General features: G+C 41.7%; 1 protein-coding gene across 5 annotated transcripts in view; it reads right to left on the reverse strand.

Moving 5' to 3' along the window:
- Window positions 1-14,328, reverse strand: part of CTNNA2 (catenin alpha 2) — a 1,818,882-nt gene that overhangs the window by 1,622,828 nt on the left and 181,726 nt on the right. For all 5 annotated transcript variants that reach the window (XM_075572319.1, XM_075572294.1, XM_075572328.1 and 2 more), the window contains exon 2: window positions 9,881-9,986. In XM_075572319.1, coding sequence (XP_075428434.1) covers window positions 9,881-9,982 — 102 coding nt within the window. In that variant the 5' untranslated portion in view covers window positions 9,983-9,986. The remainder of the gene's footprint in view (window positions 1-9,880; window positions 9,987-14,328) is intronic.

Here is a 14,328-nt window from a genome sequence, read left to right on the forward strand (position 1 = left end):
GTAACCCCTGTCTAAAAGGGCTACAATAGAAAGCCTGTTAGTTTGAGGAATCCAGCAGGGAGCTGGTTAATTGCACAGACAATTAACCAGTCTCCACCTGGCTCATTAGACAGGTAGAAAAGACTCCTGCTTGAACTGCAGGAGGTCTCTTCACCACAGAGGGACTGTGTTGCCAGCAAGAGACTCAGCCAAACATTGTATTGAGCACAGAAGGACTGTGCTGCCTGCAAGATACAAGGAACCAGACTGCTATTCCAGGGCACAGCAGACCCTGGAATCCACCAGAGAGTTACCCACCAATGGACACCAACGCAGACCCAGAGACAGATATAATGGGCCCCCTGCTTACAGGTACCTCTTTGAACTTTGGGGTCATATGTTGGAAAGAAGCTTATCCTCCCAGCACTGTAGATAGGGACCGGGAAAGTGAGTTAATCCTTACAAAGGGAAAGGATGTTTGTTGATTTGTGTGCTTCCTTAAACTGTATTTCTTAAAGCTACGGACTGAATAAAAGCCATTTTTTATTTTTCCCAAATATGTCTCCCTGGTTGTACATCTGCACATGTCTCGTACAACCCCCCACCACCACCACACACACACAAAATACAGACCTCCCAACCCCCACACAAAAAATACAAAATCCCTCTCCACAAAATACAATACCACCACACATAAAATACAATACCCCCCAACACCCATAAAATACAATACACCTCCACACATACACACAAAATACCCCCCACACACAAGATACAATACCTCCCCTAAACACAAAATACTACTCACACCTACCTTTGGGGTGGTGTGAGGCCTCTGGTGCCCCAGCTCGCCCCAGCTGCTGCCGGGCCTCTCTCCCACACCGGCCCTTCAATGCTTCAAGACCAGGCCTCTCTCCCGCTGGAAGCTGGTCCACTCTCAGCTTCCGGCGTGCACCTGCAGGAGAGAGGCCCACAGCATCTGGGAAGAGCCAGGGGGGATGGGTGGCGGCAACCAGAGGCCAAGCAGCCCAACGCAGAAGTTAGGCCTGGCCCAACTTCCAGCACAGGCTGGGCCAACCGCATCCATCAGCCAAGGCCGGTACACTTGTCCCAGCACATCAACTCCAGTCCCTGTTAAAGCATGGACTGATTGAGCCACTTGTGCTGAAGCAGGGATATCCTGAAAACCTGCCCTGTTGGGGGGCTTGAGGACTGGAGTAGAGAACCTGTGTCCACCTCCTTCCCATTTATATTGTCATTACTTTGACATAGTTAAAAAAAAAGACCACTTCGATATATATATATATATATATATCCTCTATATAAAAAAATAAGTATTTGATTATGCACAATTTAATAAACATCTCTTATTATCAACTTAAAAACACTGGGATTTAGTACGGAGCAGACATCAGGCATAATATGTCCTTCGTGTGTTCCTTTTGTGACTATTATTCATGTTACAATAAGAAATCACGCCGAATTCATGATTATTACTGCTTTCATATATATGTAAATTCAATTTGATAAATAAGCAATAACACAACTCCAGGGATCCTCGTTGCAATTACAAAATAAAAGCCTTACTTTTAAATTACCAAAATGAAATGAACAGCAACAATTGTTACCATTTGCATTTCCTCCTGTTACCCAAACATATTTTGATCAGTTTGGATAATGGATGCTTGTCTACTGCCATAACACTGCATCCTCCATCTGTGCTGCAAATAATGTGGTTTGGGATATTGTAAACCTGGGTCAGAATTCTTATTTCTTGGAAACCATGAAGTGGTTAATCACTGTGCATTAAGCCATCATTATTACATAGTTACATAGTAGTTACATAGTTACATAGTAGATGAGGTTGAAAAAGACTTCTGTCCATCATGTTCAACCTATGCTAAATTTAGAAAACAGATACTTTATCCTATATCTATACTTATTGATCCAGAGGAAGGCAAACAAAAAACCCCATTAAGGGGAAAAATTAATTCCTTCCTGACTCCAAGAATTGGCAATCGGATTAATCCCTGGATCAACATCCTTCCCATGTATACTTATTTGGTATATCCCTGTATACTTTTCCCATCTAAATTCTTTTAAAACTAAAGCTGTCTCACATTTTAATCATGTCTGTAACGGTTACATACGCCTTTAACATATATTATCTCTTACTGTGCATGCTATTTCTTGTGTGTAATGTATAACCCTGCTTATGTAACTATGTATCTGTAACCATGTATTTGTCATCTGTAACAGGGACTTATCACTGTGTAACAGGGTATGTCTATTCTGCCTGTCTTTCCTCCTGTTATGTAAGTTCCTGCTAGCTGCAGGCTGCGACATGTTAATTCTGTGTGCGTGTGACCCCCTACATGCTCCTTTCTGATGGACAGAAGTGAGGTGGTGACTCATGGCCTGTGCAAGCATATCAGGGATAGGTATAGACCATGAGCGCGTCCCTTCTGGTTCCTGATGATGGGCAGTGCCAAATTTAGTCAGTCCTGGTCTGGAGGAGGAAGAGACCAGTAGAGCTGGGAGTCTCACCCATCAGGGATGAGCATGCTCACCCCCAGCCCTTGGGGCACATCTGATTAGACCCAGCAGATGCAATGTACTATCTGGGGCAAGCATCATACAGAGGCCTGGAGCTTCTGAGACCCTGCACCGCTGTATGTAGGACATCTGCAGTGATTGCCAGAAATAAAGACCCTTGTTCATCATTGTGATGGTGAGGGGGTAACCAGGCTTTATAATAAAGTTTAAGTCCACTGCTTACCCCTGAACTGTGTTTTGGGGGTCCTAGAGTGTCAGCTCTTGGACCCTTGTATTGTGCATGCATTACTGTACCATGTAATAAAATGTGCGACAATTGCAATTTTTTATGTTTTACCCTTTCTTGGAGTGCTAGCATGTGGAGACGACCAGGCGGTGAGCTTCAGGGTAGGTTTGACAGAGAAACTTCTTTCAGATTGCATCTATGTAGTGGGGTTCCAAATTTACTGGAGACCCCAAAAATTTACCCGATTCAGGTTAGATTACCGGCTACATTAAAGCGCAGTGCTCCGGTCAAAACCCTACCATGAAAACGTTGTTCGGCTCACCGCTAGTCTGCCTGCTTCAGCACTGTCCAGAGTGTAAAATGAGGCACCGGGGGGTAAGGTATCCCTAGACCTGTACGGGATTCCCAGTGTAAAGGTTTGGGGGTTACTCTAGCCAGAGATAAGGCTGTGAGAGTTTTAAAAGTAAAGTTAAAATGTTTAAAAGTCTAAGTTTGTAGAGTACAAGAGATATGGCTGGTGGAGACAGACAGTTTAGTTCTCCCTCTATCCCTCACACCAACAGACTTAGGGGATTTCTAATAAAGTGTGTCAAGCATTTTAGTATTTTTACCTGACTCAGGTATAGGGGTTCAGGGGTTCAGGGGTGCTCCAGCCATGTATAAGGCTGAGCAGGTTTTTATTAAAATAAGAAGTTTTTTTATTGAGTGTCAGAGATATGGCTAGTGGGGGAAAGCAGTTAGAGTGAAAACTGTATCTCTCACCCCAAATAGACTTAGCACAACTGACTATTTAAAGACTTTGTTTCAATCGTGAAAGTTCGTTTTTCAACCCCAAACCCCCAGTAAGTGTATTTTCTTCTGCCTATTATAATCCAATGTGTGTTTGCCTGTTTCTACGGAATAAATCACAATTTATTTTTACTTATTGGCTTTGCTCAGTGATATGATCCTGATATAAATGTGTAAGTACCTGGTCTCCCGTGACAATCATACTCCTGTCTAAGTGTCAGTCCCTGGACAGGATGGAAGAAGTGTGCAATATTGGGAACTGATCTCTGGACACCTAGGAGCCGACTACGGCTGGAGGCGCTAACACCATGAGAAGAAAAACTTAAGCCTGTCCTGATCTCCCACCATTGCAGATCAAACTCGGCTCTCCTGACCCTAACAGCTACTTGCACCAGACCCTAGGTAGCAGATGTGGTGTATCTCCCAGTGGGGGGGCGGTTGGGGGTTCAGTGCTACAACTGTTTGAAATAAACTGCCTCTAAATCCAGCAGGGAACTGGTTAATTGCAGACAGGCAATTAACTAGACACCACCTGACCATATTAGAGCTCTAAGAAAAGCCTTCTGTTGGAAACAGGAGAGAGATTTCCTGAGTTCACAATTGGGCTGACACAAGAAAGCAGAGATGCTTGCACACAGACACTGTCTTGAGCACAAAGGTGTGCTGGAGATCAGGACACCCAAGCATGCAGAGACCTATATTTATTGGACACAGAGGACCCAGAAACCTGCCAGAGACTGACATGGAGGGCCTCCGGCTTAAGGTACCTCCTGAGACTTTGGGGTGATAGGCTGGTAATGGGAACATCCCTCTAGTTCTGCAGATAGAGTCTGGGGAAGTGTTAGCTCTTACAAAGGGATAGGGGTTTGTTATTTTGTTGTTTTTGTATGTTTTGCCTGGATAAAGGAACAGGCTCAATAAAGCCGAGATATACAGTAATTTCACCCTAATCGGTCTCCATTATATGAACCTCTGCACACATCTCTTACATCATCGTACAGTAACTCTGTGCCCAGGACATACTGTAAGTGAAAATGAGAGGTAACTCTCAATGTATTACTTCCTGGTAAGTAAGTAGAGGATCCAGGGCACTTTGGATTTGCAAAAAAGAATTTATTCTCTTAGTGGCACACACTGTGAGTGCCACTAAGAGAATAAATTCTTTTTTTGCAAATCCGAAGTGCCCTGGATCATTTACTTACTTACATGTATCCTAAGAATACAGAAGACAGGTTTTTTTTCCTGAACCACGGAACACCAGTACTTTAAACGCAAGTATATTGCTAACATTATAGCATTTAAGGTGTGCAAGACTAAAACCTCTGACCATTTTACTTCCTGGTAAAACATTTTATAAATAAATAATTATAAAGATAATTGTATTTGCTATTGTTACAAATCAGCCCTCCATAGCCCGTGTTCAATATTTTTAGCTTAATTTAGGTATCCTTGTCAATATAGATTATGGTGTTAAACTGCATAGCATCCAAAGGACTCGAGATAACAAGCTAATGCAACTTTGTATATTTTCTACTGTACCTTAGACCAGATGTGCACAAAGTTTTTTATTTGTGCCCCCCTGCCTGCTCTCCTCCCCATTCTCTTTTCTCCGGCATCAGCAGCGTCATTTGACTCTGCGTTGTCATGGCGACGCGTAGCCAGAAGCCGCCGGAGACAAGGTAGGAGATATACAGAGTCCTCATGCGCTCCCCCGGCATTTAATTTAAATGTTGTGGGGAAGAGCACGTGGCCTCTGAAAGCGCTGCACACACCCCCCCAGAAAATGTTGTGCCCCTCACTTTTCACACCCCTGGAATACAGTATATGTATTTATCAAATGTTGGCTTTGCGCCCTCTCCATAAAAAACTACTATGACACAAAAGATTAAATAAACATGGCCACAGCTTTATTAAATACACATACTGTACAGGAGGTCCACCCAGTCTCACCATATAGCCTTCCATAAAGTTAATGATTTGTGTTATTATGACTCGCTACTTATCACATTGGCCGTCCAAGTTGCCAGATGTCCACCAAACCCTAGAGTCATGCATGCCTGCTGCCCTTGGCCAGGTATACCTATATAATATCATCCAGGACCAGCAATAGGTCCCTCGAACCATGACCCTGCTTAAATGGTGAGACTCACCCCTGGACCTCCTGCCCAAACTGCCAAACTCAAGGTTAATTAACCCCGTAAACTGTCCTGGATTCACCCCAAAATAATAATTCGGTAAACCTTTTGCCAAAGCTAAATTAAAAATATGTATACAACTTCTGAAACGTGCACCCTATCATGTCTAACTAACCCAGCAATATCCCCTTTAACTCCATGTACCTAACTGAAAACCCTCCTATACTAACCACACACTTCTCCATGGGTGTATTCAATTTTTTCCCTCTGTTTCAATACTCTTCACACTCTTGGTTCTCCTCCAATATAACCTCTGTAATGTTTCAGATCAAATGAATATCAAAGCCCCAAACTCACATTTCAACATAAATCACTCCTCGTATCCCTAACAATACACTAGCCAGAGTTTTCCTCAAATCATTCCCCCCTACATGTAATACCAGGATATCAAGCCTCTGTTTGCCCCTCGCTAAAGCCAAAACCAGAGGAAACACTCCGTCCCAGCACAAACCCCTTCTCCTATTCCAAAACACCTGAACCCTATCAGCATCACACCCCAAAACTCCCCCTTTAGACACACAGCTGCTCTCTTTTCAGCCCAAAAAACGTAGGAGTCTCCAACCATCGAAACCACAGTCCTCTCCTGACCTACATAAAGTAAACAAAGTAACACCCATTATATACAGTATCACCCTCTTTTTGTTTTGTTTTTTCACACGCATACAGATGTAGTAAGATTTACTACCTCCATGCTGAAATCTGCGGCCTGTATGGGGCATGTCGGCGGCACTCGAAAGCAGTACATTATGGAGCCCGGGAGGATTAAAGCAATGTTAATCATTCCAGGTCAGAGGATTATTATGCCTGTACAGAGAAGTCCAAAAGAGAAGCCCTCTCTCTGTGTGTCTCCCTGAGCAGCTCTTACAGCCTACACAATATCATCCTTTTTTTTAATGTTTCTCCCTGCCTCTCTATTAATTTTACAGTTATCCTGCAGTCCCCCCCTGCATTCCTATGTCCTGCACTTGCTGATGGATGGATGGTCCTATGTCTCACTGTCCCATTCATCCATTGATTGCCCTGTCTGTTTATTTACTATTCCCTTTGCAATTCCTTCTTTGCATCATCTGCCTTAGATTGCAATCTTGCTTGTTTTTTTGTCTAACGCATGGCATATTTGTAAATCAGAATTGCTTGACCTAAGGAAGAGAGAAAACCCTCGAAAGATTGTCTTATAATATCAATTGTAAATCCCCCAAAAAAACAACGTATTACCGAATACTGAAGTACTCATTTACTCTGCACTATCGCAACTGGACTAACACAGCTATTTCTACTTAATCCATATAACATGTAACTATTGATCAGTTCTAAACATGGATTAGGAAATTAATTTATTTGACAGCGGCAACCAATCGTTTATTTTATCTAAAGTAGTAGAAATAATTCTTATTCCATTGGATTATAGTTCGGATAATGAAGACAAGCTCTGAGTCTACTTTATGAGACCTAAGATGGAAGAGGTGCTCTGATAATGACATTTTAGGACGTGAAATTACAGACAGTATTTTGTATTGAGCGTAGAATGTTTCTTGCTACAGTTAAACCCCTCAAAGTCGTGTCTTCCATCCACAAGGACAACCCCAAACGGCATGTTACCAGAATCCAGACCTTGAAAGGAAACTTTCTTCAAATTACCAATGCAATTATTAAAAAACTAAATGTGTCATCGCATTTGGCTGTGAAATAACTAGTGCATAAAGCAAAACAATAATTACTTTGAAAGTAAAGCCATATTTGCTAACCACTTAAAATGCGTTCACTCCTACAGAGATCTTCCTAACCTCAAGAAAGGACTGTTATTAAAAAATGCTTAATTTTAAGACTGTTCCCCTTCTGCCTGGAAAAGGGCTTAAAAATATATATATATATATATATATATATATATATATATATGCAACAAAAAAATGGAAAAAAGCAGCGCCTCTACTTTGGTTGAATAGGCAAATGAATTAAATATATATAATATCCAATACACCAACTGTGATAAATAATAAAAATCTACACACTTTACTGTAATAGTGAGGATAATGGATGATTCTAGCACAAATATTAATTAAACCTATAACCATAAAATTAATAAGTATAATATTAAAAATAAAAAGGGGAAAAAAGAGAGTGTGATAACCAGTCCTCAGATTGTCCAATGATGATGTGGATTCTGGTATGAAGGGTCTCCTGCTGCTCTCCAAATGGACAAACCACGTCCACAGGGCATCTATAGAAACAAAGGGAAGAGAGAGCGCACACCCATAGCGTAAAATAGTCAATTTAATGAGGGGAAGGGAAGGAAGGGGTTAAGAAATGCGCTTACAAAAAAGCAGTAAAATCAAGCATTGTGTGATATAATCACCACCATCCGGTTTGTTTCTGCAGTATCTTGGGGCAGTCCCGATCTTGCAGTAGTAGGATCAGTGTCCCAACAAGTGTCCAGGGCTGGTAATATTCCTTATACACGTGTTAGAGTCCTGGAAAGATGGCTCCTCGTAACTCAAGCCTCTGCAGCAGTCGCGCGGACCAATCAGTTCCGGCGCGCGGTGATGACGTCAGTGTCAATGCGACTGCTGCAGAGGCTTGAGTTACGAGGAGCCATCTTGTTGGACACTTGTTGGGACACTGATCCTACTACTGCAAGATCGGGACTGCCCCAAGATACTGCAGAAACAAACCGGATGGTGGTGATTATATCACACAATGCTTGATTTTACTGCTTTTTTGTAAGCGCATTTCTTAACCCCTTCCTTCCCTTCCCCCCATTAAATTGACTATTTTACGCTATGGGTGTGCGCTCTCTCTTCCCTTTGTTTATATATATATATATATATATATATATATATATATATATATATATATATATATATATATATATATATATATATATATATATATATAGTGTGCATTGTAACTAGGGTAGCCAGTGATGGTATTATTGCTATCCTTCTGATTATTATGGTTATTGCTTACGTCAACAGCCTGGTACTGCGTCTCTCTATTCCTGCCTGCAAAGCGTAATGTCTGCAACAGCCATTGTACTAAATATTGTGACACTGAAGTGCAGGCTTTTAAAGCGTAAAAAAAAAAAAGAGATAAAAGTGCTTAGTCCGCCCAAATGTAAATCAAGATGTGCTCACAGTAGCGGTTCAGCCGCACCAGGGCCCATGACTTTTAAGGGCACATCGTAGACAAGCCCTGGGTCCTCAATAGTGTTCCAGCAGTTAAATAAGGTCCTGTATTCATCCAGCCCCTCAAGACCTACATTTTGAGTGGCGTCGCTCTATGCCCTGCGGGAGGGGAACCTCCAATTGGTAAAGATTGGTAAGGCCCAACTTCCACCATCGGTTGCCTGGGTGGTCCCCCTCCACCGCCGGGTAAGTCCTTGCATGCCCCATTCCACAGATGAGGCCTGGGGGAGAGAGGGGGTTCATATATTTGCACTGTGGACCATAAATCTTGTTCCACCCAAGTCCTCGTGAAATGAGTTAAGCAAATACTTATTATGCAGTGTTCATTCAAGATGCTAAACCAGCTAACAATCAAGAGAAGAAATACAAACTCATTTCATAATGGATGAAGTGTGTAACCAGCATTTAGCTCTACAGTTCTACAGATAATCCAACAGTTGGGGCAATGTACATTTTCCCACTATTATATTACTAAAACTACTTTAGATTTTTGCACTACATAAGAAAAAAGGCAACTTTCTACAATCACTGTTCTTTATTTAAACGTGTTAAGCACACTGCCTGGTTAACGTGTGTTTCAGAGAATCGCTTAGAAATATGGTTTAAGGCAGCAAGAAAAAAGCAACAAAAATAAATGAAAATATTTAGCAAGATCTTGCTAATTTCATGGCAAATATTACAAATTACCGTATTCGCAGTGGGGGTTTTTTTTTTGTCATACACTAAGCCGTTCTATCACCCTAGACATTTACAGTAGTAACAATAAAATCTTTACATCTGGCTTCTAGGCCATTAAAATAACCATTATTTGGTGCCGTTAACTTAGATGCAGTAGCTGGCATGTCTCTGCTAATGACCCAAGATTCCACTTTAGCCAATTTGACGCTTCCCACCAAAGCTTCACTTGAAGTTTACATGATGAAATACATAGTGATCATTTCCACAAACCTTACCTGGGTTACAAGCGGCTCCAGAAGGCTCTCCACCGTTAGAGTCCGGATTTCTAAACTTTTTGGGTCCCACTTCAGAATGATTGGTGAAGTTGCGGAAGTCATGTTTCTGGAATAATCAATCAGTTATATGATTAGTAGAGCCTGTAAGTTGAACGTGCAGACAATATATGGATCAGAGTAATAAGCTAGTTACATAATTAAATAACGCAAATATTAAAGGAGCAATCCCTGCAATATCCTACATGTGTATTTTTTTTCTTCTTCCAATAAATCAGTTTTGTAGTATTAAATAATACTTACTGCATTTTTTTTAAATGAAACTCATTGCCATTGTTAATGAGTTGTAATATACTGATCACCTTTTGATTTCTATAGCAGGTTTTAGCACACCTCCCCAGCAGTGCAAGACCTTTGTAACACTTTCCTGTTTGTAATAATTTGTTGCCAATATTTCCAGCAGTTTGAGCTGCAAGCTATAACAATAGATAATGTTACCTTAGTAATACAAGAATACATTGTAGCTGCTGAGTTACATGGACTAAAGGATTGATTGAAACTCAAAGCTGCTGACCAAGCAATATCCTACATGTGTGTTTGTTTTAAATACATTAGCTCTGTATGATGAGAAAATACTTGTACCATTCTTTAAAAAACAACAACTCTGAATTACATTATTATGTATTATAACGTAACAAGCATTTTTTGGTTCCCATAGCAACCATTTACAAAGTCCCATTCCCTTCCTTTTCTGAAACTGGCTGTGGCACACCCCTTTTTGAGCCCTGCCTTCTCTCTGGCACTGCACCAATTGTATCTAGAGACTGCTTGGTCACATGATCTTTTGCATAGAACTTTGCATCTTTGCTCCTTTTCTGCTGCACTGACAGCGATTTAATGAACCCCGAGCCGAATCTTCGCCAATCGATCACAGGAGAACGAATCGATCGGCAACTTAGCTAATTACTTATCATTGTGTGGATGGTATTGATGCACATATTAAAGTGAAAATAAATAAATAAAATGTCAGCTTCGACTGCTGCTTGAAAGGCAGCCATTTAGTGAACCCTGGAAAGCAGGATTTTGGTGATCAATCATGGTAGAACGAAATCGATCATCAACGTACTGTAGGTAATTAGTTCTCAATAAAGGTAATAAAAGGCTGCATATATTAAACAAGCAAAAACAACGTTTGTTTTTTATGTACCTCTAAGGTATCTTATAGCTTGTGGAAAAATGGAATGAAATTATGCGCAGCCAATTGTGATTATAAGTGATTAAATATTAAATATAAACGTGATATATTAGTGTATATATCCTTCAACCGAGATGTAAAGTAAACAATAAATATCAATAAAGTGATATCAAAAACAATTTAAAAAAAACCTTGAGATAATACTCTGAGAGTCTGGTGCTACAGTATTTCAATAAAGATGGCTCAACATCAGGTCGAACGTATATCAGAGAGATATATATCTTATATCATGTGCATGTGTTTCTATTCATCACATTTCTTGTTAAGTTTACTATTTTTTTAGAACACTGTGATGCATCTTATTACTGGGCTCAATGTCTTAGGAAACAGTTTAACGTTTAGAAGTGAAAAAACTGTGATATTGCACATTATAAATATTGGCTATTTGCAGTCTTAGCTACTGATGTGTATACTGAGCACTATCAAAATATTTTACAGGTTTCTCTCCAAAATAGGTTCCTATGCGACTATTTCATTAAGCTTGTGGTCTGAGTAACAAACACATCAAGGTCATTATTTACTAATAGGGATGGGGGGTCGGATTTGGTATAAAAATCCTTGAAAGGCATTTGGACCCATCTCTAATTATGGCATATCACAGCTTCGTAAATATGGGTTCAAATGTTGCGGCAATATTAGCAGGTTCTGCCAGCTCAGCAGACTTTAATTTGGTTGACTGAAATCACTAAGCCAGGGGCAGGCGTTGGGCTGAACACTGTGCTCAAAATACAAGACAAATATTAACAATTCTTTTGAATACTGTACCTTCATAACTCATAAATAGGGATGGGCAAAAGTATTCAAGGAACTTTGGAAAATATTTACTAGCCTGCACATATTTGATAGAATATTTACGCATATAAAACTTGCACAAAAGCATGCAATTTCACCAGTTTGGAACATGTGTATGTGTGTGTATATATATATATATATATATATATATATATATATATATATATATATATATATATATATATATATATATATATACAGTATATATATATATATATTGTGGCAAGACGGCCTCACGGCGGGGTCAGTAAGATGCTAGACACGATGGGAAACGCTAAACTATAGTGGTTTATTAGCCACAACCAAAATAAAGTACGGGTTCACTGTCCCTTTAAGAAACTACTTTCTAGAAATTAAAGCCTATTCCCGTTAGGAAAACTAACTCAATTCTTGAGCCCTTACTAACAGGGCAGCCAGCTAATCTGGTTATGCCCAAAACATATGCTACACAAAGGATAACCAATAAGTATAATAATAAAGTCTTATCTGTGTTGCAGCTCCAGTAGCAAACAGGAACACGGTTCCGGGGAGCAGGCTGTGTCCAGCTCGCAGCAATCTTTATCTTTATCCTGGGTTGGGGTCCCAGCTGGTCCCAGCAGCATAGCTCCTCGCAGGACTGGGGGACCAGAGCAACAGCTACGGCTTCCTAGCCGGGAGACGTCTCTCCACCCTCACGTGGAAAAACAAGCTCACCTTGGGTGAGCAACTTCCTGCTTTTTAAAGCACTTGTTTCACTGATGAGTTCAGCCCCTGTTTAATCAGTCTTCAGCTGTGCTTTCTCTGAGGAGATTAACACTCTGTGAACTGGCTGCAGTGTCTCTCCATTCACTGTTCCAGCCTACTGAGTCAGTGACTCTGTCACATATCCCTCTCCCCAGCGAAACATTGTCCTGTGGAGCGGCCCGTGCACCATTCCCGTGCACCAGCATCTTTGTCGAAAATGTCTGATGTCGGCCCTTCCCTCCCCCCTTTTTTTTTCTTGCCTTCCAATTTAGGCATTTTATTTTTGGGGTAATTACCAGGCCATCTAGGCCTGAAAACTGGTACCTCACTATCTCCTTGTGTTGTGCCAGTTTAAGGTTGATGCTCCGCTTTTGTTGTGTCTCTTCTTGCAAAGGTTCCTGAGCATCCTGCTGTCTATTAGCGCTCTCTGCCAGGACTCTACGCCACGTTGTGACCTTGATCTGCAAATCCTGCAAGATGCATCGTACTTTTGTGTTCAGAGTCTCCTTTACCCTCTAGAAGAGCCTTGACCTCGGTCAGCTCATTGTATTCAGTTGCCAGAGACTGTTTGGCCTTCTCTTGTGAAGACAGCAACTCTGTTTTAGCGGTGATGGCTTTTGGACCTTTCTTCATCAGTGTACCTTCAGTGCTAGGTTCCACAATATTTATCTTTAGAACTTCAACTTGGTCGGGATTCTTATTAACCCGAAGTGCACCCCATGGCACCTCTCTTTTACCGTCAGCAGACTCATAGGCTTGGGCCTTTCTGTCTTGACTCTTTAACTTACTCTGTTGAGAGAGCCGCTGGACAATCTGTGCGGTCTTTCGCCTCTTATGATCACGGGCACACTTCCATCTCATTCGAGAATGTCTCTTCACAGTGACTGCCCTCATGGCAAGGAATCCACTTTGTGTTCCCTGGGCACTATAGTATGATTGGATTCTTACCGTGCTAGAGCATCGCAATTTGGACTTCGCATTCCGTGCCTTGTGGAAAGTAGACTGCAGTACTGCAACGGAATCACGGTCATGCTTCCTGGTGCATCTCCCTTGCTTTATCTCTACCGCCACCTTTTCCTTGGACTGCTTCAGTGACCCAAACGTCTGTCTTGGGGTTGTAAGATTTTCCCAAAGCTTCATCTGAGAAACCTCCTGCTAGGCAGCAGTAGAGTCCAACGTAGCGTCCCGCTTAGTCTTCAGAGCCTCGAGCTCCTTGCCTAGGTCACACTTTTGTTTCTCCGCCATCTTGCGGCCAGCACGCTCAGACCCCAGCTCCTTCCTCAGGTCTTGAAGCTGTCCTTCTGCCTTTCTTCTTTCACACAGTGCAGCTGCTAGTTCATCTTCTTTAGAGTTGAGTCGCAAATCTACATCTCCTAGCAGAGTCAGAGCAAGGCTTAAATCTGTCTCTGTTTCTTTATTCTGGACATGCAGTTGCTGGTGCTCCTCCTTGTCCAGCTCCAGCTGTAGCCGTGCCCCCTCATTGGCTATCTGGACCAGCTGCTTGTGGATATTGGCCATCTCTGTTTCATGGTGCAATGTCAGGCAGGCCACCTGACGGACACCTCCTCCCTCTTGGCGCGCTGTATCTCGCGCTCAGCCATCTGCATCTGCAACTCTTCCCGGTGCTTGCTCGGGGTTCGCATCAGCGCCTCCTTCATCTTTTGGAGCTCTGCAGTTTTTG

The sequence above is a fragment of the Ascaphus truei genome, chromosome 1 (genome assembly GCF_040206685.1).
Source record: "Ascaphus truei isolate aAscTru1 chromosome 1, aAscTru1.hap1, whole genome shotgun sequence".
NCBI classification, from domain to species: domain Eukaryota; kingdom Metazoa; phylum Chordata; class Amphibia; order Anura; family Ascaphidae; genus Ascaphus; species Ascaphus truei.